The sequence below is a fragment of the Eulemur rufifrons genome, chromosome 29 (genome assembly GCF_041146395.1).
Source record: "Eulemur rufifrons isolate Redbay chromosome 29, OSU_ERuf_1, whole genome shotgun sequence".
NCBI classification, from domain to species: Eukaryota; Metazoa; Chordata; class Mammalia; order Primates; family Lemuridae; genus Eulemur; species Eulemur rufifrons.
Genome location: NC_091011.1, coordinates 75346869 through 75373143, shown reverse-complemented (window position 1 = coordinate 75373143; position 26275 = coordinate 75346869). Strand labels below are relative to the sequence as shown.

At 38.3% G+C, this 26275-nt stretch overlaps 1 protein-coding gene across 1 annotated transcript; it reads left to right on the top strand.

The window, feature by feature from the left end:
• Positions 1 to 24313: 24313 nt before the first annotated feature.
• Positions 24314 to 25219, top strand: TAS2R16 (taste 2 receptor member 16). Its single transcript, XM_069461655.1, has one exon. The coding sequence runs from the start codon at positions 24314 to 24316 to the stop codon at positions 25217 to 25219; it is 906 nt and encodes a 301-aa protein (XP_069317756.1).
• Positions 25220 to 26275: the final 1056 nt, after the last annotated feature.

Below are 26275 nucleotides of genomic sequence, written 5' to 3'. Positions count from 1 at the left end.
AATATTAGCACAATGACAAAATTGGCTACATATTGCATTTCCTTCCAGAAAACCTTTCGATATTCCTTGCCTAAGCAATTGCCCATTACACAAAAGTCATTTATTACGATCATGATATTTATATAAACTGATCAACTTTTGTCATTTCTGCTTTAGAAACATCATTCCCATCGATCACCCTACTCCTTTCAACATTTCTCCTTTTGTGACTCATATGTTTCCTTTTCAATTACCATCCAATTTACCTTTTAAATTAATATATAGTGAAAAATGTAAGCACTATGACAATGTTATGAAAATAATCCCACACAAAACCTTTAAGAATGTTATTCCCATTAATTCCATCCTAAGAGTTGTTTTCATTTCTAGAGAAAGGCAGATTTATCAACCCCCAAATCGCAGCAGTTCAGAAAATGGAACCATTCCTTGTGTTTGTGCGTGTTCTCTCAGCTCAGAGACGACGTAACACACGCTCCTCTGAGCTGATCTCATCTCGGTGGTCAGTCTGGTGCGTCCCTCCCTATGGTTTTCTGGAATTCTTTAATAATGATGATTGCACTTTTCAAGTGGCAAATATTCTTGGCAACTCAGGTAACTTCTCATATTTTTTTTTGCTTCTTTTGGCAAGACTCGCATCATCCTTTCTGGGGTTATCTGTTCCTTCTGCCTTCTATTTTCTTCTCCTACTTCGAACAGCCAGGAAATATAGAATGTGTCTTTTACTTCCATGCTCGAACTTTCAGTTTTTCACAAAAAGAGAAAAATCTCTGAAGTTAATGAAAGGCAATTTTTCCCTCACCCACTGGGAAAATTGAAAATATGACCTTTCCAAGAGACATATTGAGAGACAGCTTAAAGTCTGATAAAATCTATGTCAAATTAAGTGATTCCCACCTCGTAAGTGCTCATCAAGTTGGTGCACTCAGGCAGGATTACTGGGGAGCCAGCCTACCTTGTGCGATTTACAAATACTCTCTCCTTTGTTCCCGTGAAGTACACCTTAGTTTCAGCGCCATTACTTCTTTCTGTCATTTTCAGCTTTCATCCATTAGCTGATCAAATTACACATCAGACACCAGTAACCGTGAACACCAATTTCAAGTACAGTAAATTGAAATGAAGAAGCTCATAGCAATGTTCCCTCTACCTGAAAAGTGCATCTTCATTTCTATGCTGAGAAGAAAATCTTTCCTATTCTGGGCTGAGTTATGACTAATAATTTAACCTGCGGTTAGTTTCATTTTTAAACTGTAAAATAGGGAGGAAGAATACTTTTAGAGTAGATATGAGAATGGAGAAAGTTCCTATTATATGATCAATGGAAGAGGTTATAATAAGAATAATAACAACAGCAAGTGAATAATTGTCTAGGACTCTAAGTGATGCAAAAGGGTTTATCTATTCCTCTGCTTTCTATGCAGGTTTTATATATGACATTTTCTAATTTGACATCACCACAAACTCAAGAATGAGATAGCTTGTAGATATTACAGTAGAGGAAACTTAGAGATTTCAAGTGACTTAATCAAGATCACACACTTAGGAGGAATTAGAACTTTGATTAAAACAGTCATCTGACTCCATGCCCCAAATGTCATTCTACAAATAAAAAATAAAAAATAAGTAAAATAAATTTTATCTAAATATTTTATCTTCACTTATACAACACTGTTATTCAGATCATTGAAAAATAAACTCTTAAAATCAGAAATGTCTTACAGCCCCAGACTCTTACCCCATCTAAAGATCTTTTCTCCAATGTCTCAGAGGGTCCTCTGGCTTCCTCCTAAATTCCAGTGTCAGGTAGCATTCCACTCTATATACGACAGCCTGTTCCATTGTTAGTTTGAGTTCTCCTAGCTTCTGTGGAACCAATAGTTTCTTCCCTTTAGTTTCAAAGCACCTATACCATTTGCTCTCTCTGTGTATGACACCCGGCCTGACACTTAATCGTGTTCTCCAGACCCTCTTACCCTGGCCCACTGGATAACACGGCTCAGTGATGGCTCTGCGTATATTTTCAAATAGGTTTCCCTTTGGTTTTCTCTTATCTCAGAGAAATTTCCCCAAATCCTAATGAGACAGTTACCTGGTTACTCTCTAGTCTTAACATCTCTTTTTTCTTAACTGTCAAAAGGTTGAAATCCCAGCTCTCCTCTAAGACACTTGAAGAGTCACTTAGACATTTCAAGCCTCGGAACCCCCTTCTGCTCTCTATCAGAGGATGAGGAAACTGACACCCAGAGGGTAAGTGACTTGTCTAAGGACACAATAGTCATGATACAGGACTTTTAGATGGCTTCCAGCAAATATCCTATTATTATCATTATGCTAATGATTCTTCCTTCTTAAATCTGCAAATACGAAATGCTGAAAAGTCCCTAGAATGTTAATTATTGAAAGAATGTGCTCAGTTGATTCTGCAATAAAGTAAATTGGTCGTTTGATGTACTGATTTCTTGGGGATAAATCCTGAAATTCTTGCTCTCTGTAGAAAATCACCTCCACGATCATTACAACTGTAACACCCCACAAATCTGTATTATAAATCAAATGATATCATGCATTCCAGTCCTGAAGAAAATAAATTAGAAGATCATTGTTGGTTCTCTGCTGCTGATCTATAGAATGACTTTAGGAAATGTCTTGGATGTCACCCAGTTACTAAAATTAGGCTATCTAGGGCAATGTGAAGAACAGTATTATATATTTACAGTGTATTTCTAAAATCTTAGTACAAAGAAGTATTAAATACACAAATATTTATTTAACTGGTATAACAGAAGAGTAGGTTGTTTTGATTACTACTCAAACTTTCTGGCTAATTAAACATTCATCACCTTATGTAATAAAATTGCTGGGGCAATGCAAAGATTTGACACAGAAAATTTCTTTTATGTGTGTATAATTGCATGGTTTTATTTTTAAACAGTGTGTTTTTAAAAATATGGTAATTATACAAACTAGAATGTGGCAACAAGATAACCTATAATAATATTAATATAGTTTAAAGGAGTTTAATTAAGTAAGCACACAAGAAAAATAAATCCTCCAATTTCTCCATAAGTAGAAAGCTTAATTAATAATTGTAATAGTAATAATATAAAAAATAAAGCAATAAGAAGTCTGGGATATTTCTGAGAAATAAAGAGAGGTGTGAAAAGTATTTTTGGTGGTTGTAATTAAAATGTTATATAGTCCATCCATGCTTTCTTTATGATCTTAGAAGCTATAATTAGTACACTTACATTATCAAACCATTCTTCTAAAAAAGTTTATCCCCAATGAATTAAGATCATTAAAATATCAAAAAATATTTATTTTTTATTATAGCAACAATACATGTTCAACTTAGAAAACTAAAAAGTATAGGAAAGCATATACATAAAAATTAAAATTACTCAAATTCCATTACTCACATATGAAGAGTTAGCATTTTGCTATATATTCATTCATTTTTTATATATGCCTGTATATACATATTATAGGTAAATTTGAAAAACTAGGGCCATATGGATAAATTAGGGTATATAATAAAGTATAACTTTTTTCTTACTTAGGAAAATATCATAAAGGCTTTTCCTTTTCCATGTTATTGAATACATCTCTAAAGTCATTTTACTAAAGCTGAGGAAGGATATTATTGACACATCATTACTGATATATCAAAATGTATTTAACTAATTCCCCTATTGAGCATTAAGTTGTTTCCACTTATTGTAAGTGAAATTCTTTCTGATAAACAATATCATGATATATACACACACACACACAGGGGAACAAAAGAATGTAGTTATTTGAAGTCCATTGGTATGTATTATTAAAATGCCTTACAGAATTTTTTTTTTAATGATTTATACTCCCACAGGCTAAATACAGAGTATCTGTATTTTTTTTTTCACTCTCATTTACTCTGTTGTTACTACTAAGACTACTGTGGTAGGTAGGATAGGGATCCTCCCCAGAGATGTCCTTGTCCTGATTGCCAAAACCTGTGAATATGTTACCTTTCATGGCAAAAGGGACTTTGCAAATGTGAGCAAATTAAGGATCTTGAGATGGGAAAATTGTCCTGGGCTAACTGGGTTTGCCCAATGCCCTCACAAGGTCCTTGTAAGAAGAAGGAAGCAGGGTCAGGATGAGAGGAGTCAATGTGACAACAGAAGCAGAGTCAGAGAAGATGACGTTGTGACTGAAGAGAGGAGAGAGAAAGATTTGATGATGCCAAACTCTTGACCATGCAAACGGAGGTAGGGGCCACAAGCCAAGAAATGCAGGCAGCCTCTAAGAAGCTCAAAAGGCAAGGAAATGGATTCTCCCCTAAAGCCCCCAGAAAGAATACCGCTCTAAATGTGACTGCAATGCAGACACCATCCATATTTGCTTTGTGACCATATGCCAAGTCAACCCATCTATAGCTCAAACTTGAGATTTTTTTACCACCTTCAGGTGGTGAGATGGGACACCACAAATAGCCATAGATACAAGCTGGGGGAAGGTCATTTGTGCAACAGTGGTGGCTGGCATGAAGGTCTGGGTTATTTACTCAGGCAGATTACTCATGTCTTCTGTATCCACTCAGGCTTGATCTGGTATATATCCTTTCCATCTTCTCTGCCACTGGGCTCATCCAACAGAATGCATCTCATAATGGGAAGTTCCAGACACATGGTGTGTTAATCCATTTTGCATTGCCATAAAGGAATACCTGAGACTGGGTAATTTATAAAGAAAAGAGGTTTCTTTGGCTCACAGGTCTGCAGGCTGTACAAGAAGCTTCACACCAGCATCTACTTCTGGCAAGGGATTCGGGGAGCTTCCAGTCAAGGCAGAAGGTGAAAGGGGAGCCGGCGTGTCACGTGGCAAGAGAAGCAGCAAGACAGGGAGGAGGTACGCTCTTTTAAACAACCAGCTCTCGCGTGAACTAATATAGTGAGAACTCAGTATTGCAGGGAGCCATATTGAGATCTCTCAAGCTATTCATGAGAGGTCTGCCCCATGACGCAAACACCTACCACCAGGCCCCACATCCAACACTCAGGATCAAATTTCAACATGAGATCTGGAGGGAACAAACATTCAAACCATATCACATGGTCACTCACTCAGTTAAGCATTCCATACCTAGCAGGGTCTGGTAACCTGCCAAGAGCTCTTCTTCCAAGGGCATGTAAATCTCTGTTGTGGAAGACATGACTTTAACCCAAGAATCTCAGAGGTCTGCAATATAATTTTCACGTTGGATCATTCTATTAGCTTCATTCTGCCTCTTTTCCTACCTCTGATACTTCTGCCACCATAGGGTCTGTTGGATTATATGGGCCAAGAAGGGCTGATTGCACACAACCTGGACATGATGCAGTACGTTTTCCTGCTTTTGGTCCCCACTCAAAAATAGCAGCCTTCTGTGTCACCAAGCAGATATTTCTAAGTGTAGAGTGTGCTATCTCTATGGCACTCTTGTTGGCTTTCTGTTTTTTGCTTCTAGGAATACCAGCCTCTGTTAACCATCTCCAGAATGACTTTACTGGTCATAATGATTATTATCAGTTTCCTGGCTTCTGACAGGCAACACTACCTGGCCTCTATTACTGTGGAATGCCGTCATTCCTATTGATGCTAATAAGCCCAGCTCTGTCGCCACCCCTCCCACTGTTATCACTGGCCTGCATGACACTTATTGGTGATACTGGCGCCTGTCTCACCAGCATATTCCTGATGGCCTTGGTAAATTATGTATGCTCTGGGATCTCTCTTGGAGCAAAACATTCTGGCTGGTCTTCTGGCCATATAAAATATATCTATTCTATTACACCCACTTCTTTCAGTCTTTTTATTCTTTCCTCTGCCATCTGCCATGGAGCATGTTAAATTTCACGTCCCAAGAAATGAATTCTTGCTTATCTTGCTTTAAAAATCAGCCCCAATCAAGTACCATCAAAATCTAATCCCAGAAGCATTCCCTTTATCACTTGCTATTGTGCAAACATCAGGGCACTGATAAAAAGGACCTCAACTACTTCTCATCATTCTTTAGGTTATTCTCATCTGCAGGCACTTTTGCCCCAGGGAACATTTGGCATCATCTGGAGATATTTTTGTATGTCACAACTAAAGAAAGTACTACTGGCATCTAGCGGGTAGAGGCCAAGGATGATGCTGAATATCCCACAATACACAGGACAGACTCCACAAGAAAAAAGAATTAACCAGCCAAAATTGTCAATAGTGCCATGGTCAAGAAGCTCTGCTTTAGATGTATATAGCTTTTTCCTGCCTTTTTAGCTGTAGCATGTCCCAGGCAGGCAGCCAGGAAAAGAGGTGAGTGAAGCTCCTAAGAGGATATCTTCTGTCAAGGGAAAAGCAAAAGGTGTTTGCAGCATCTTCCAGTAGAGCAGAAGTCCTAACCCTTGCAAAGGAATGGTAGGCAACCTCTGAAAATCTAGAGGGTATAGGGAGATTTGTCGACTCAACAACCTCAGCAGCATCCATCTAGCCCCCATCCCAGTTTTCAGATCCCAGGTATTTCCTGCCAGGTCCCTGAGTTTCACATAACAAAAATAATCTAGCTGAATTCTAATGTCTCTGGAGCTCTGCTATTAACACAAATAGATCTTCACCCTGCCATTCGATTGTGTCTGTACATCCAACACAGGTAATGAGTGCCTCTTTATACACTACCACCAAGGCTCTCTGGTGCTCACCTTTAGCTATTTAACTATTTGTTAACAGCTCTTAGCCCCTTATTCTGGTGTTAATACAACTTGGTAGTAATCACCCAACTCCACCGTCTTTGTAGGAATTATTCTCCCCATGTTTTCAAAATGCCTGCATCATTGTAGCCGACACAGCTTTCCATCAGTACATCCATCTAGGTCATCACCAGTGAAAATTTAGGAACTGACCCACTACCCCATACCAGAGACCATCCATGCCCCATCTACCCATCAGGACATTATCCTCTTCACCTGCTAAGTGGCAGGTAAGATACCAAATTCCCATTTAACTGCCTGGTCTTTTCAGAGCATGCTTGGTTCCACTTGTGCTAGTTCCCCAAGAAGCAGACACCAAGACGGGATTGTTTATCCAAGGGATTTTTGAGGGTAGATGCCAATGTGAAAGGAAATCAGGAGGGAGTAGAAGAATGGGAGAGCCACCAAACCATGATGGAAATCTGACCCTGCGTGTGGAAGAGAGGGAGAAAAGGCTGCAGTTTGGGCAAAGTTTGTGTATTTGTCAGTCCAAGTTTGGCTGATAAAGGAGTCACTTTTCTCCCAAAAGTAGGTCTGTCTCTGTAGGTCACTGGTGTGGAGCAGTCTGTGGGAGGCAGCTGCCGCACCAGTGCAATGATAGACTTTAACGTGTAGCAGCATCTGGGGCATTCAGCCAATTATTATTCCTGTGGTAGGAAATCTGTGAAGCCATTCTTGTGGGTTTCACAGTGGCCAACACACAGTCAGCATTGAGGACACAGTTACTCAACCGCTTCAAAGGGAGAAATGTTACATCCACTAAGAGAGAAATGATAGGCAGTGATAATAGCCACTCAGAACTTCATTTCCTCATCTGATGCACTGAAGAGCAGTTTCAATGGGCAGGTCCTTTTGTCCCTTGTCCTCTTGAAAAGCAGAAGCAGGAAGGATAATTTCCAGAAAAGGTGAAGGATCTCAAAGAAGTTCAACAGAGATTACATAGTCCCTTTAGGCACTGTGTTGCAATTTATAACTCTCAGAAACATATGCACAGACCTTTATATAACTGCTCTAATTAATGTTATTAATTGTTAACTGTTTTTCCAAGGGGAAGAAAAAAGCTATTAATTACATTATAAATATCAAAGAGTCTTTTTAGGTCTATTAAACAGAACTTGACCAAGGATTTCCAAGAACACACGCCAATATTGCAACCCAGGTTCTTCCATCCAGCCGGACCCATTGGGCTCTGGAAATAGAAATACCTGTTCTAAATCCCGACTCCACTCAGCTATTTAAAAGTTGTGTGGCTGTGGAAGAGTAAAACTTCTCTAAGATTTAGCTTCTTTAGTAGTTTAATGCGGATACTAATGTAATAGTGTTCCTCTGATATGGCTGGGCTAGAAAATGAAATAATGCATATAAGTCCAGCTAAGTGTTTGACATAGGCTTACCCCTCAATATATAATCTTTATTATATAATCAAGTTCTATTGTAAACAGAATTTGATTAGCTCACTTCCTTTTCTAGTTTAAAAAGAAAATGGATTGAAAAACATTTTTCTTTTAAGATGCAGTATAGGGTAGTTAAGAATGGCACAATGATATTATAAAAACACGGGCTTTGCAATTCTAAAGATCAGAGTTTGAATCACATTTTAGCTCTCCAGAGTTTCCTGACACATAGCAAATTAATTAAATTAACTGATCCTTCTCTCGTCAATAAAAGAAGAGCAATAATGTCTCTGTTACATGGCTATTTCAAGGGTTGAATGAGATAACAAAGGTATTTAAAATGCCTACCCAGTCCCTAGCACATAGTAAGCATTTAACAAATATTATTAATAGTTATTGTCAATTGTTCTTCTTTATTACATACTATGATATCTTTATGGTTCATAAGGGAAGCAGGGCCATCTATTCCTCCAGTCAATAACTGCAAATTATTATCCCCAAAGTTTTCATCATCCTTTTTAAAAATATGTAGTTCAGTCTCTTTTCTTGTTCTTCATCACTGATGTACATAGTAGTCACACTTACTATCCTCACCAGAGTCAAAGTGCCTTTTGCTGTGACTTCATTCCTTTCTTCTTAGATTTTGCTTCTCATCTTCTAGATGCTTGGGAACCAGAAATTCAAATTTCACACAATTGTATAAAAAATAAGAACAAATATATTGTGAATGAGGATCTGAGAGATTTTCTTTATGCAGATGGATGAGCTTGAGCGTCAAGACTTGTATGAAATACATTTCACTATCCAAAGGGCCTCCTCACCTGCTTCCTGACGCTGCAATATTTCCCCATCAGAGAGATGAGTCTCAGCTGAGCTGCAGTTGCTAACTGCAGTCCTATCCATGTAGAAGATGCCAATAGATGGCTGGTAATTGAATGGAATGTTAATGAGTTGTATTTAAATGACATTGTGACCCTTCTCCTTTCAGTGTAATATGAACTGGTCTATAAATGTCTACATTATTTTATTTCTATCAATAACTTCACATGACTGATCACGTGTCTTTTATGACTTTGATTTTCTATACTGACAGAAGAATGAAATGTTTTGTTAGCCCTGTTGCTTCCTCTATGAGGGCCCATTTCTGTGTCTGATTTGACAAGTATCAGCATATAAGCCTGCCTGCAGTCATGACATACATTCAATATCTCCTTGCTTGTTCGGCTTTAAAAAGGTTTGTGAAGTGTCCACCTGGGTATTGTTAGCACTTCATTTTCCTTCTTTCTAAGTGGCATTTAATACTAAGCAAAAACTGATCAGAGATTTAGAATTATCCTTGGCCTATTGTGTTTCCATGGTTACAGGTCTGTGTTGTTCATCTCCTGAATTCAGCCTCAATGGCTTACCCTGCCTTTGTGACCCATTCTTATTAAATCTTGATTACTATGTTTCACCTGTGTTGGCCTCTTACTTACACACCACAATCACTGCTAAAGGAGGCAGTCTTCCTACATTGTGATGGAAGCATTGGAACACAAACACCACTTTTTCAATGTTTCTCATTTCACATGACGTAGCCCACCCTAAAATAACTGGCCCCCTTTTAAGGTACTCTTTGAGGAAAGTGACATTTTTTTAACCTCTTTTACCAAAGTTTTTTCTTTACAATGTATGATTAATCATTCACTTTTCTACCTTTCCATCTATTAAAACTATTACTTCTGTGTTTGTTTGTTTTACTACCAGGATAAGAAATGGATTAATATAATCAATAAAACAATGAGGTTGTGTTGCCAACTAAATAGAATATTGTAACACTAATTAATAGCAAATATTTTGAAAATAAGAATGTAGTTCAACTCATTTGGAGTGCCTGCTGCTCTTTGTGAGTAAAATTTGGAAAATCTTGACGTATATAAATAAAGGAGAGATAATTGAAGTAAATTGTCAAAGGAGAGTAAAAGCGTTCTACATCAGATAGGATTAGGCATTGCTTCATGTAATAATACCAACAACAGTAACAAGAAAAATAACAATGTCTTAAGTAAATAGTTTATTTTTCTCATAAAAAGAATCTAAAAGTAAGCAGCCCAGAGAAGGGATGGCAGTTCCCCTGTCATCAGGCTCTTTGTACCGTGCCACCGCAGAATCCTTAGCAGGCTGATTTATGATCCAATATGGCTGCTAGAGCTCAAGCTCTCATATTTCCATTCCAAGAAACAAGAGACAAAGGGAAGGACTCCTTAAAGTTCCATTCGTTAGGCATGCTTGCATCTCATTTGCTATAACTTAGTTATAGGATCATACATAATTGCAAAGGAGTCTGAAAAAATGTAGTCTCTTAACTGGGCTACAAGGCGACCAACTAAAAATCAAAGTTCTGTTACTACAGAAGATGGGAAAAATAGATATTGAGAGCAAATAGCAGTCTCTATCACAAATTCCAAAAGATATAAAATAAAGAACAAAGTGAACAATAGTCACTACAGACAAAACAAGTGCTGCATCACACACACAAAAAACTATTTCATATGTTTTTATTTCCAATATTCCTTTGTTTTAAGGAATATTCAAAAAATTAAAGTTTAATCTCTTCCCTCTTCTATTCTTTACAGTATTGCTTGTATTTTTGTGGACAATTTAATAATAAAGATAATTGACATTTATTGAGAGTTTACTAAATGCTAGGCAATGAGCTAAATTGTTTACATGGATTTTTTAAAAACTATTAAGCTAACCTTTTGAATTGGTTATCATTATATTCCCATTTTACAGAAAAGCAAATTAATGAGGTAAGTAATTTGACCAAAGTGGTGACACCAGGATTCTAACCCAGTCAATCTGATCAGGGAGTTTCTGTTCTCAATATATCATATAGCCTCTTCACTTACTGTACTTGTCTCTTGTGCTATTTTTATATACAACACTTATTCCCTTACCTTATACTTTTTGCATCCAATTATATTCTTTCTACCCATTTTCTAACCGACATTAAATAAATAACCTAGCCTTTCTACTTAGACGCAATCTACAGAAAAACCACCAAAGAATATCACTGCAGATGGGCAAGTCAGGATGGTAGCAAGAGTAACCTGGAAGGGACTAATCAAAAAGTCACAAGGGGAAAGTGAGGCTGCTAATGTGAAAGGTAGCAAGTAAAACAGATGGAGATAAGGGTTACTGGGAACAAGTCAGGGTATTTGGAGAAGGAAACTGGGATGAGTCAGGGAGATGAGAGGTGAATAGACTTTTCCTCTGGTAAATGTTCCTTAATCAGGTCATTGCATTCCAAGGTAATTTGAAAAAAATGTGCTATTTTAGCACATGACAACAGAAAAGGGAAAGAAGAACATCCTGCACAGATTTAATCTTTGAAGATATTCAAAGCAACAGCATATTGTTTATTATCATATTTCATAATCACAGAGTCATTATACTAAACTGGCATTTTTCTCAAGTACTCCTTCCACTTTCCTCACCACCGCCACATTCCACTTCCATGACACTGTTTACAAACTTATTCTTTGCTTAAATTAATCTTGAACTTTTGCTCCAAGCAATAATGAATGAATCAGTGTATATTTCCTCCCAACACAAGGCCAAACCACCACCAGGGGCAACTTTTAGCTGTGTTTACGCAGATACTGGATTTCCTCTTGAAGAGATCCCTATGTTTTTAGGACCATTATTGCATTCTTGTTGAATCATTTCCCCAACACGATGGATTGTCAATCATCTACCCACGGTCCCTCGTCTCATAGTCCTTGTAATAATGAGCAAACGTTTCCAAGAACTTAGAAATAGGCTTAGAAAAGATTGAGATAACATTAGTAAAGTTCAATACATCATTCAGTAAAATGTCACCAGGATCTTATTATGAGCCAGACACCCTTGTGGGTACCGGTGATAAAGTAGTGCGTAAAGCAAGGTTTCTGCCCTTCTGCTCTGGTGCAGAGAGTAGACCCTAAACAGATACTTTAGTACATAGTATGTTAGATGATAATAAGTGTCATGAAAAAGGAAAAAGTGAAAGATAGGTCAGGTGAGGTGGAGGATGAGGAGAGAGAAAATGCAATCTTAAATAAGACAATCATAGAAGGCCTTTTGGTGAAGATGATATTTGAACAAAGTCCAGGAATTGAGACAATAAACTAGATATTTGGGGATTAAGTTAAGTGGTACTGAGGATGCCAAATTAAAAGACTCTAAGAGACCCTGAAGTTGGAGTCTGCATGGTCAAAGAAACGATGGGGCCAGAGAGAGGAAGATCTCAAGATGGGAAGCCATTATAGGATTTTGTGCAGAGGAATAACATGACTGGATTACATTTTAAAAGGGTTACTCTGGACACTGTGTTGTGAATATAGAGTGGATGGGTGATAGTGGAATCAGAGAGATAGAAAAAAGGCTATTGTAATACATTTTTTTAATCGAAAACTTTAAAGGTTTATTCATAATTGATATTGACCCATGGAATACTTTTTATTTTTATGTTTTATTTATTTTTTAAATTCAGGATATTATGGTAGCATTATAAGGGAGGAGAGTATCAGGCGAGAACCTGAAGGCCCCAGTGTGAATAGTGATTGCTCAGAAACCCTGCCTTTGTTGCCATGGGAATCAGATTTCACTTGTAAACTATTAATTGACCAGCTAATTCATCTAAGTTATGCATCTTTATTCCTTATTGTCTAAGAGGGTGCTTTCTCCTGTTTACCTAGATGTAAATGAAAAAAAAAAAAAAAAGAAGCTGATGAATCATACCCCAAACAATAGATTACATCATGAAAAACTGGGAAGGAATATTGAAACTGACATACTGTATGTTTCAACATAATGTGACAATATCACATATATGTGATAATATTTGAATTAATTTGAGTCTTTTTGCACCCAATATCTTTCTCCAGAAGGAGATTAAAGGAAAGTAAAGGAAATTAAACTGCAAATATACATATATATGAAAACAAGGGAGAATGGAAAATAATCAAAATGCATAAATATGTTATTTATTTGATATAGTGTCCAAAGACTATGAGTTCTACTTGCTTCATTTTCTCTTTGTTAAAAGAGATATTATAGTATGTACAAGCAAACCAAAGACTGCAAATTAAAGTTAGGAAATTTGTCTTCAAAATTTCATTAGGTGTTTCATAAAGTCCTTGTTTTTACTGATTTTATAAAACATAGCATTTTCCTTTTGTATCATTTTTACCAGGTACATTTTTTAACAAAACTTCATACAGAAAAGAAGCACTCTTAGATTGGAAGTCCAAAAACAACAAAAAAGATTTCACATTTGTAAGATTCGATTATTTTTATTTTTCCTTCTGTTACACCTTATACTTATTTTTAAAGAGAATATTTTGGCAGAAGAAGGGGTATTCTAATAATGTCAATAACTTTCAGTCACATTCCTCAATGCGTGCATCATGGAGTGTGACAGAAAAGAGCAGTGGTTCTGGAGCCAGAACCCCTCCACCTGCGCTGTGCTACAGCTTCCTCCTCGGTAATGTGGCAATTATTAATATTAACAGCTTTTATTCTGTTCTTTGTGTGTTTGTGTGTACTAAGGCTTGAGGGATAGTGGCTGGTTCTGGCAGGATAATGGCATGTGCTTGGCATCTTTACCCTTGAGGAATGATTTTTCCCAACTCCGTTGTTTCCAGAGACCTAGTCCCAGCAGAGCCTCCCTTGCCTCTGGCAAAGAGGGTTGAGGCAGCCTGTGAACAACTCTGCGTGTTGGGATGAAACAAAAACCACGAAGCCTGGGAAATCTTGTCCTCTTCTGCTTCCTCCTTCCCTCTCCTCATCTTCCCATCTTCCTTCTTGCTATTTTCATCCCTGCTACTCCTTTTTTCCCATGCAAATTCTCTGGGTGGTACAGAGGTATCCAAGGCATCCATGGGGGTTGGCTTCCAGGGCTGATAAATCATCAATCGGGCAGTGGAGAAAGATCCAGAAGGTAACCAAGTGATGGTTTCTCACAGCTCTTCAGTAGCCCAGCTACCTCTCATCCTCCTCTATGACATATTATTAAGTAGGGATTTATTCTAAAACCTCTCTCTAAGGTAAGTGATCTCTGAAAATGTTATATTTCCTCAAAATAATGACAAAATTTTCACAGTGGGGCACCATTTATTAAAAATAAGAAAAGCCTTACTTCTTTTATACATTTGAGGGAGTCTCAGCTTGAGCCTGTCGTATCCTCCATTGGAGTCAGACAAATCTATTTGTAACTAGAGCATCCTGAGGAGTAGCCATGAGGTAGCCTGAATGTATAAGCACTGGGTCATCCCAAGGCTAGAAGGAGCCAGGCATGGTGTGTTTATGATTCTCAAAGTTTATCAAGCACAAAAATCACCTAGAAGGCTTATTAAAAATCAGATTGTTCGGTCTCATCCCCAGAACTTTGGAATCAGTAGATCTGAGATAGAGCCCAAGAATTTGCATTGCTAACCATTTTCCAGGTGATGCTTATGCTTTTAATTCATGGGAACCTCTGCTTTGGACATTACAAGACAGGAATGTCTCTGAGGGTGATGTTTACCATTCTGCCCTAACCCCTCCTCGCCTTCATGGGCTTATATATTATTATGTCCAAGGGAGAGAAAGACAAATTTAGTAAAACATCTCTGAAGCTCTGGAGTGTGTGTTGGGCATTAGCACCCCTCTAACTGAGTACAACAGGAGAGGGAGGGGAGTTATTCTCAGGCACCTTCCCGCAGATCACCGAAAGCTCTGCACCTTGAGTGTTCAAAGGGTGCAGGGCATCAGGCGTGGTGCCCAGTAAGAAGGAGCAGGAAGTGCCTGGGGGGAGGGGAGGTATGTATATTACCTGAATCACTCCCGTTCTGTTGTTCACGATGGTGGTGGTGGTCTTTAGCTCCTTGGGGCATAAATTTACCTAAGGCCTTTGGGTGGCTTCATTTTATTATTAAATTACAGTTCTTGTATTTTCTATAATTTGCAATTTGCCAGTTGACTGGATACATGCTCCCAGGGTTTCAGTAATGTGTACATTCAATAAATTGGAGACTAAACAAATTAGTGCTATGATTCTTATTTACAGAATGAGATAAAAAGCAAAGGAAAAAAAAAAATGACCTGCTTCAGGCCACGAAGGTTGGTGGCAGAATTAGAAATAAGAGAGGACGCTCTCTAACCCTGCGCTTGGACAATGTTACCTTTTAGTTACTATTAGATATTCATTTAAAATGCAGACCATTTTGGAGCCACATGGAAAAGATCAATTCTGATTGTTATTGAATGCTAGTAAAACAAGGAAGAAAATGTGTTTGGCTAATTGGGAAACATCTGAATCCACTATTTCTTTGACAAATCCGGATTGCTTTAACAAGGGTCAAAGGCACAAAACTTCATGACAGGCCTGTGGGAAAAGGAGCTTCAATTTCCAGGAAAGGGATGCGTGAAAGGGAAGACAGATAAACAAAGTGTGTTGTTCATTCTGGAGTGAAGAGGAAATCGTTTTCCCCGCAGTCTTGAAGGGTGGATGCAATCTTCTCCCACAGAACAGAAATATGAACCAGGAAAAATGTGATTGAGTCACAGGCTGACAGGAGCAAGAGTAGATTTAAGTTCCTCCTAAACCTGAATTGTCTCTGGATTTATATAACACAGGGATGTAAATTTTCACAGGATCTTCAGAGAAGACGACTTTATCTGGAAGCCATGGCCTTACATTTGTATAATGTGCAGGTTCTAATGCTCTTAGATAACTAAAACATACATGTAATCGGTGAATGTTTTGAAAAGATTGAAGTACAGTACATATCAACAACATTAAACATTTCATTTATAGTCACAGAAAAGTTATAGCTTTTCTAGTATAACAAATATACCAGATTTGGGGTTTAAATCAGAAGAACATGATACATATTCACAAAATTGGAGACTAGGAAAGCTCCAGCAAGATTCACAATGTACTAATATGTATGGACTTAGGGATAAAGATCGTATTTAAAGAGGGTCATTTCATACTGTGGATCAACAAAGAATATTTCCTGGAGAATTGGACACTCCTGTAATTCTTCTAACTGCTAAAGACTTCTAAAATTAAGAAGTCACTTTGCCCTACAGATGATTTTCAAGGTAGGAGCGTATGTAGCAGTTTTGTTATTCTCATCACCCATGGAGATAGTGGTAAGAATGACACAGAGGTGGCTCTAAAGCAGTGGGTCTCAAACTGAGCTGTGCTTTAGAATCAGGTGGGGTGACATTTTAAATCTTGATACCCAGCTATACCCCAGACAAATAAGAATATTAGGGATGGGACCCAGGCCTCATTTATTGTTTTTAAAGCTCCTCAGCTGACTCCAAAGTATAGACAGGCCTTTCTGGTGAAACTCAGGTGCATAATAAATAGCCTATCTTTGTCTTTTTGTTTAACCTGATTTGCCACTGTAGTCTGATTCTGTTCTATCTATTGACATTTTCCCTGTGTATAAACTCATTATTTTAGTAGTTACTAAATATGTAAGTACCTATAAATTAAAAATAATGTAACTAGAGTTTGGGTACCTAGTTCTTACAGTTGGTATGTATTAGTTTCCTATTGCTACTATAACAAATTACTACCAACTTAATGGGTTAAAATAATGCAAAGTTATTTTACAGTTCACATATGCAAAGTTCCTTTTGCCACATCAGCTAACATATTCATGGGCTTGGGGGATTAGGATGCGGACATTTTGTGAGCCATTATTTTACCTACAACACTGTAAGTAAACTAACATGTGATGGAGGCATGACCAGAGCATTATTGCATTTAGATTGTATTCACCTGGGGTCCATTGCACCAGTCCCGCTGGTCTAAATGATGGTCAGTAATGCATATTCACAGCAGTGCAGATGCTGGGAACTACTCTTACCACAATGTTACATATGATTTATAAGAACGTATAATCACCAGTTGCCTCATTCAGTTTTCAATGCATTTGTTCAAATGAAATACCCACAAACACAAGTTTCTTCCTAAAAAAAAGCAGCTGCCAATTTCAGTTGTTTGAATGACATAGGAATACAATCACATCCTAAGAGTGTGTATTTCTCTCTTCTGTCAGAATGCTTGTTTTATGATTTCCAAGGCCTTTGCACTTGTAACATAGCATTAATAGAACATAGAGTTCTCTAGTCTGTTCTCCCTGTACTCATGATTCATTCAATAGATTTTTTTCTAAGTCCTAGGTGCTGAGTCAAGGGACCTATGAACACTCATTTTCTGTAGTACTTTAAAACTTTCAAACCACAAAATAAGCCTGATTCTTAGTGTCTGCACTGAAAGCCATTGCTCTCTTATCATTGATTAAGCAAATATTTTAATTGCTATATAAGTAAGAAAGGTAAATTTATCTGGACTGAGAGTTAGTTAAAGGTAAAGGTGTGTGTGCGCAGATGTTTTGTTTTGGGTTTTGCTAACCTCAAGGGGTTTTCCTGCCCCTATATACATAAAAGGACATGTGAAGTTAAACATGGGGAAAGTTTCTCACCTTCTCCTGTGAAGTCATAGTTCTTCATATTGGGCCTCCTTTTTCCCTAGTGAAATCGTTCAAGTATGCCCCTGGGTTACAAGGTAAATACAGGATCTAGGGTGCCAAAAACTAGTTACATTAGGCATTTAAAGATAACTGAGGAAATGGGTAGAATTTCCAAACCAGGCTTTTTCAAAATCCTGTCTTTCAGAATCAGTATTCCTCCCCCAGGAACCTCATGCCTCCCTGTGAGAAAGTAACATTACCAGGAAGACAGACCACTCGCTTCAAGCCCTCCTCCCTCTCTGGTCCCAAAAGGAAAGGTGAAATGGAGTGTCCGCTGATCTCACTGCTTATGGTTATGGAAGTATTTACCACCTTAGTTCATCATTCATTTCCCAACAAAGTCTCCAGACTGTCTCAATCTGGGGAAAAAAAATAAAATAAAATAGCAGGACATTTCACTTCACAGAATTTCATGAAATCTTTATTTCTAGAATCTCTCTCATACACTGTGTCTTACTTGATACCATAAAGTCAGTGTGTAAGTTGATCCCCTATATTTGTAAGCAGAAAAAATTTAGTGGGCCAGAGCCTTTGGCTTGGTCTAAAGACTTTTTGTCTTGAGGCAAGGACCTACTGGTCCCCACATCCCAGCTCTCACTTGTTCAGGTTTCCATTACAGAGGGCTGTGATATTGCGTCACTGTTAGCTCCCCAAGTCTAAACTGATGCCTCTCCTGCTAACTCTGCTCTTGCTCCCTGAAAGCTGCCAATATTTCAGTTTCCTCCTGTTCCTTCCCTCCAATGAGAACTAGACTTTTGGGCGGTGGGGAAAAATAAAGCTCCTTATGTCTCTGTTGAAGTCTATATTTTCATGTACAGCTTTGCTATAAATTATTCTCCTTACGACTTGCTTGAATGAGGACTGATCTTCAAAATTTTTACTCCATACTACTCATGGAATTTTTTCAATCTCTAAAACAGGCTAACACATGCAGGAGAGAGCTCTTTTCTTCTACCTGTGGTCAGGAGCTTGACATATATGCTATGAAACACCTGTGGGAACGCCATTAGGCATTCATCTGTGGAGACCACACAGGGAGACTTTTACAGCTGTGAGGCCACAAGTAACTAGAATCGTTTGTAGTATTTCCTTCATCTCTGCCATGCTCCTGTAACATTTCAGTGCTTTGCTCTATCACAACGTAGAATTTACCTCTCCAGTCCCTGGAACTCCATTCCATGAGTGTGGCACTAACTTCTGGTACAAAAAGTGGCTTAATGCCTCAAGGCTCCAGGTGCTTTAAAAGCTGGCATGCCAGTAGAGACTAGTTGAAAATCACCTTCCAGCCTATGGTGTAAAGAGAATATTTGAGAACATTCCCATAGACCTATGGGGAAAAGGGAACCCTTCATACACTGTTGGTGGTATTATAAATTAGTACAGACATTTTGGAAAACAATATGGTGTTTTCTCAAAAAAACTAAAAATAGAATTACCATATAATCCAGCAATCCCACTTCTGAATTGAAATAAGTATGTCAAAGAGATATCTGGCCTTCCAAGTTCATGGCAGCATTATTCACAATAGCCAAGATGTAGAAACAACCAAAATTCCCATCATCTGATGAGTGGATAAAAAATGTGTGGTATATACACAATAGAATATGAATCAGCCTTTAAAAAGCAAGAAATTTTGTCACTTGTGATGACATGGCTGAACCTAAAGGACATTTTGCTAAGTGAAATAAGCCAGACACAGAGAGACAAATACCATGTGATCTCACTTCTACATGAAATCTAGAAAAGTCGGCTTACAGAAGTAGAGAGTAGAATGGTGGTTACCAGAGGCTGGGGAAGGGGGTCAGGGTGGATGGGGGAGTGGGGCAGAGACGTCGGGCGAAGGGCACTTAGTTTCAGTCAAACAGGAGAAAGCAGTTCTGATGATCTATTGCACAACATGGTGACTATAGTTAACAATAATATATTGTGTATTTCAAAATAGCTAAAAGAGCAGATTTTAAGTGTTCTCACCACAATGCTAAGTATATGTTAATTAGCCTAATTTGATCATTTCACATCATATGCACGTATCAAAATATCACATTACACTTCATAAACATATACAACTATTATCTGTCAATTAGAAATAAAATAAAACTTGAAAAAAATTCCCTTAGACTAAGTACATCCAACTTTGTCTGAAATACCCTGACAACCTCAAACAATGCCTCTCTCTAATCCTGTAATGTTGTCTCAGCATGTTTGGTTGTTATCTTCCTACTCCGGGATAGACTTTTAAGAAACATTCTGGCATGGGTCAGCGTGGCTTCCACTCCTTCGTGCTGGTGTGCCAGAAATCAGAAATAACTTAAGTTGTACTTTTGGTCATTCTAGGATAATGATTTAACCCCAAATATTGTTGGTTTCCCTAGTAAAGATACCTAAAAACGTAGCTGAATTACCACTTGAGCCTTTGAGAACCAGGTGAAGTTTGAAATCCCAATTCTAGACTTGGAGCAATTTGAGCTTTCCCAAAAGGGTGCATGCCTTAGTTTTTCAGGTTTTTGGGTCCATTCTTTTGAGGTCACAAGCATTTTTCAATTGCTCCTCTCATCGGGACCAGATTTAGAGTCCCTTTCCTTTACAATTCGAATGTACTCATAGCTGCAGTAGTCAGCATCTTCCTCGAAAATTCCTTGAGTTGAATAAAAGAATCACGTGCTGTAAGGCACATGTCTATCTCCTGTTGGCAGACCTTACTCTGGCCTCTCTCCTCAATAGCCAGTGCTGCTTCTGACATCTCTCTCCACGTGCAGCTGTGTAAAGTGTGGTCCTGTTCCTGGCTCTGGCTGCTTCACTTGCTGGGAGCAACCACACACATTGATCTGCCTTCCCCCAAATTAGTTACTCTGGCGAATAGACTTCTCTCTATATTGTCACCAATTTATATATTTTTATTTGATTGAGTACATGATTTCTATGTCAACATGTGGACATATTTACTGCCTTATTTGCATATTGTAATCTATGTGTTTTTACTGAATCTTGGTGATCATTATTATCATTCTTTATGTTTTACTTGTGGAACTCAGGTACACAGAAATAAGCTTATTCAATTAATTATATTCCTCAGTGAAAGGAAAAATACTATCACATAAGACACTTTCTCTCCCTCTCCTTAGTGTTATCCCACATGCTAAGTCTCAAGACCTCAAAATGGTTTAAATTATAGGAGTGTGTTCTGCTCACAAAACAGTATTTCAGAGGTAGTTCAGTCCAGTATTGTTAGTAATAAGCATTCAACAATATCAGGCTCTGTGTTGGTTTCTTTGCAATTTCCCCTGCTTTCCCCTCAGGGTCACAGAATGGCTGCAGGAGCTCCCAGCATCATACACAATACAGGATAACATCCAACACAGGTAGAAAAGAGGAAATCATTTCTCTTCATGAATCTCTCTGCTCTTATTAGAGAGAAACATTTTTCAAAGGTCTCCGCAGGTTTATTCTCTGTTCCCAGTACCCAGAATTGATTCTCATGCTCAACTGAGCATGCTAAGGAGACATTAAACTAAGAGTCTGACATTTAAAGCTTCTTCAAAAAGAGAAACGTTCTGCTAGTAAGAGAAAAATGTAGCAAACTAGTTTTTCGGAAGGCAATCAAATGTCTGTGTGGGTTTAATTCATCATATGACTATACCACATTTTATCTATTACTGAACTGAGGGTCAATTATCTAGTTTCCAGTCTTTTGGTGTTGTGAACAACTCTAACACAAATAGACTAGTAAATTTTTCCTTTTGTCATATATGTGTAAGGATTTCTCTATACAATATATATCTAGAAATAGAATGGCTGTTAAGTCTATAAATTTTCTATTAAATATGAACAGCCAAATTGTTTTTCAGTCTAATTATATTAATTTACATTCCTTCCAGCAATGCATAAAGGCTTTGTTTTTTTCATGTCTTCTCCTAGAGTTGATATCATCCACATTTTATTTTGTTTTTGCAATGTGAAGGATGAAAAGTGTTTCCTCAGTATTCTATGTATTTTTCTGATTGCTAGTGAGGTTAAGCATCTCTTTGTGAATTTATTGGCTATTACTGTTTACCCTTTGGTGAATTTCCTGTTCTTTTATTTTCCTGTTTTAATGTTTTTTGTGAAATATATGTACACACATAAAATATATATCAAAAAGGTTAGTATCTAGAATACATTTATTTTATGTTAATATGTAGAAAATTTTTAATATTAGTAAAATTTAAAGTTGGGCAGATTACTCTTTCCAAATTTGCGAATAAGAAAAACCAATCTATCTCCTTCAGGGGGAAGCAAATAAAGTACTAGAGGATACTAGGAATATGCTCAAGGAAACCAGGCATGAGGAAAAGACAAAACCTCTAACAGTGAAGATTTTGATGACTATAGGGAGAGACTGGCATTCCTTTCCCCAGGTGGACGTTAGATTAGGAAACAAACTGGTGGGCCTTCCCTTGTGTCTATCAGAGAAGGGGGAAAGAGAATTGGAAAGATGACAGAGTGGAGGGAGGATGCAGCATGGACCAGCATGCCCTTCCAGCACTTTGGCAAGAGTGGCTGAGTTTGGCATAGATCAAGTGTACACTGCAGAAGGTAGCTGAGCTTCAGTCACCTTGCCAGCACCTGACCAACCAGGACTGGTTCATGGGCAACAATTCCCAGCCTGATAAGGAAAAGGACTAAGGGTGTGAGCTGAAGGACAGTGGAAGAGGGAAAGCTAGAGTTGGGATCATTGCAGTGGGGAGACCCCAGATACGGCCCTGTAGGGATTCACATGCACACATGATAAAAGAATCAGGCTTTGAACTCCTAACCCCAAGGAACATCAATCACCAGTTTATGGACTCTCTCTCTATGTAAGTCCCACATTCGAACTTTCCCACAAAGAGTATCTGGGTTACTTAATTTGTCACTATCATACAGAAAATGCTCTTGTGAAGTAGAGTAGTGCCAGGCCATCTCTCATGCTACAGACCGGCTGATGCAGGGCTGCTTTGGGTAGAAAATCATTTCTGCACAAGCTGTTGTGGCTAGAATCCAGCCATGAGGGTGCCGGATGGTGGCTGCACTTCAAGAACTCCTCTGATGAAGGTTGAGAGCATCACAGTCCTTCTAAGTTTACTCAGAATAAATCAGTGCATATAGGAGGCAGCATGCTTAGAGTATCCAGGACATAAGGCCAGATGTTAATGCTATTATTGCATAATTCATTACTGCATATTTCACAAACATACGTTTCATATCTTATTTTTCTCCCTTTCTTTGTCTGGATACATCTCAACCAATTTATCTTTTAATTATAGACGATTGTTTTATCACCTCATTTTTTTACTTCCTTTTCTTGCATTTTATTGAGAATGCAAAGCAAAAGTTTTCTAATATTTAATTCTGATTTTTGATCTAATTTTTGAAGATATTGCTTACCTTTGCATTAAGAGTTCAGTAGTTTCCTGTTTTATGTTTAAGAAATCTAAGATTCATGTTGGCTTGCTTCTGTTTTTTCTTCCTTGAATGATTAAAAGTCCATACAGACTTCGAGTTTATCATACATAGGGTCAATGACTTTCACTGTGTCTTCCTCACCAGTTAGTAATTATTAGAACTCACCTGTCATTTCTAAAGCCACTAATTAAATATTTGGTGTCTACTGTTGTCCTTAACTGAGGGAAAATGTGTTCCTTCTCTAGCCTGCTTGTATAGCTATGAAATAATTCCTGCATAATTAGAAGCAATATGCTTTACTAATGGTAAGAGGGTCCTCCTTCAATTCATCCTGAGCAACAGGAGCGGTGAGAAAAAGAACCTAGTCATGTAAGGAGGGGAAAACAGTGATGTTAATAGGACAAGAACAATTTCCAAAATATATAAAGCATATGCTCAAGGCATTGCAATTGTCAGAAAAACAATCAGTAAGAATGCTGCATCTCAGTGGGAGAGAGTAGAAGGGGTCACGTGCAGTGATCTCTCTGCAGTTTGATTTCTCAGCATTGAGGGACTCAACAGACAGTAATGAGAGTGGCCTGCATTGGCTGGGAATACTTGAAAGTCTTGGGTTCCAACAAGGGTGGAATCTCAGAGGAGAGATTTTTCATTCTCATTTTTATTTACCCACACACTTGGTTGTAGCATCCACTGCCAGCTGCTGTGGAAACTGGGAAGACAGGGCTTCTGAGGTTAGCATTGGTACAGGTCTCAGCAGAATTGAAACATTAGCTAGAACATGAATGGACAATGAAGGATCCATCTTTCCTGTGGCTCAAATTTTAGGTTAAAATTCTGAAGACATCATTTTAAAAAGATGGAGAAATTAGCTAAGTGCACTTTAGACAGATAAAGAGGAAATAAACAGCATGGTGCTTTATGGGAATAATCAAATCACCTCAGGAGCAGGAATCCACATTCAAACACTATTTCCCTACATTCAGATGTGGTAGCAAACCAGCAAGCAAAGCATAAACAAATCCTGTAGATAGGAAAATAAGAAAATTAAAAATGAGCTGGGGAAAATTTTCATCCAGAGGGAAGTGTTTTCTTGCAACAGACAGTGGTGGGATCAGGAGCCTGTTCCCTATATGGAAACTGGTGCAGAAATTCTGAGTGTTCGTCCAGGAAGATACGCTGGAGTAGAAGGATGCTACCCTTCCAACTTACCATCTTCGTCATTGTCATCTATATGCTTGAGTCTTTGACAATTATTGTGCAGAGCAGCTTAATTGTTGCAGTGCTTTGCAAAGAATGGCTGCAGGTCAAAAGGTTGTCGCCTGTGGACATGATTCTCACCAGCCAGGGCATCTGTCGCTTCATTCTACAGTGGGCATCAATTCTGTCCAATTTTTCCTTCTATTTTAACATGAATTATGCATTTTGGTACATCTCAATCATCTGGGAATTTAGTAATGTTCTTATATTCTGGTTAACTAGCTTGCTTGCTGTCTTCTACTGTGTCAAGGTCTCTTCTTTCACCAACCCCATCATCCTCTGGCTGAGGTGGAGAATTTCAAGGTCAGTTCCCTGGTTGTTACTGGGTTCACTGATGATTTCTTGTGTGACAATCATCCCTTCGGCTGTTACCAAGTTCATCCAGATTCAGTTAGCCACCATGGAGCATTTACCAAGAAACAGCACTGTGATTGTGAGACTTACGATGTTTCAGCAGTATTTGGTTAATGCTCATAGACTCGTTGCGTTGGGTATTCCTTTCCTCCTGTTCCTGGCCTCCACCACCTTGCTCGTGGCCTCACTGATCCAGCATGTGCAGCAGATGCAACATCGTAACACTGGCCATGGAAACTCCAGCATGAAAGCTCACTCCACTGCCCTGAGGTCTCTTGCCGTCTTGTTTATCTTCTTTACCTCTTACTTTCTGACCATACTTGTCTCCTTAACACACAAACTACTTAAAAAGGGATCTTGGTTCTGGGTCTGGGAAGCTGTCATCTATGCAGTAGTCTCTATTCATTCCACTTCACTGATGTCGAGCAGCCCTACATTGAAAAAGGCCCTTAAGGTAAAGTTCTGGGGCTTAGATGCTGCCTAAAGCACAGGGTACAGCAAGAGCAGTGGGCAGATGGGAGTCCACCTCGATGCAATTAATACCAATATCCAGCATTGCTCTTACCAATCTCCTATGTGATAGACATGATAGTGAATCACCAGGAATGTGGGCCTTATTCTCTTTCATCCCCACAACTATCTACCCAGAACAATCAATCCTTTCTCTATTCTGTTGCACTACTTTCCTTTCCCTTCCACAATCCTCAGGCTTTCTACTTTCTTGACATTTTTACAATTGCCCCATCTCTCCTTAGTCCTTGCCACCTCTGGTATCTTACCCCCAGTATGTTCCATACGGGACAGTCAAAACCATGGTGTCCACACAGTATTTGAACCTTCCTATGACTGCCAGCTACATCGCACATTAACATGAATCCCTTCCCACAAGAATGTATTGCTCATTCCCTGAGTGCTACCAATGCTAAGCCCTCAATTCACTTTGTTAATTTTAATCAAGAAAAAGTCTTACCACCTCTCTTTCTTTCTCTGTCTCTCCTACTGCTGCTGCTGTTTCTTGCTTCTAGACTTTTATCGTATAATACAATGTTCTTATGTGCTTCTCTTTTAACTACTGTGGTCTTTATCCCTTGAAAACCCAAGTCAAAATTTAATTCTTCTTTCACTTCCATTTGTCAAGACATTATACTCTTCCCTAGAATAGCAGGCCACTTACCCAATCCAAGTTCATCCTTAATACTCTCCACATATTGATGTTTAATTGTGTCATCTACACATGGTTTCCACTGGCTCTATTCTTACCTCTCTATTGGACTATAAATTAGAGTGAACTTTCTGGAAAGGTTCCTGTATTGAGGGATAGCTGGGTTTTGGCCATATATAACCCAGATGTCAGCTGGGAACCCCTCTTACTTCATAACATCTGAATGATGTTGGCTTAAATTTTCTGTACTCTTTTATTCTGTGCTCTGTGACAATCCAAAGCCCTTCACAAATGAATAAGAATATACAAAACACACAGTAATAAATTAAAAATTACCTATAAGATGTTCCCATTCTTTAGGTGTCCTTTCTAGTGCAA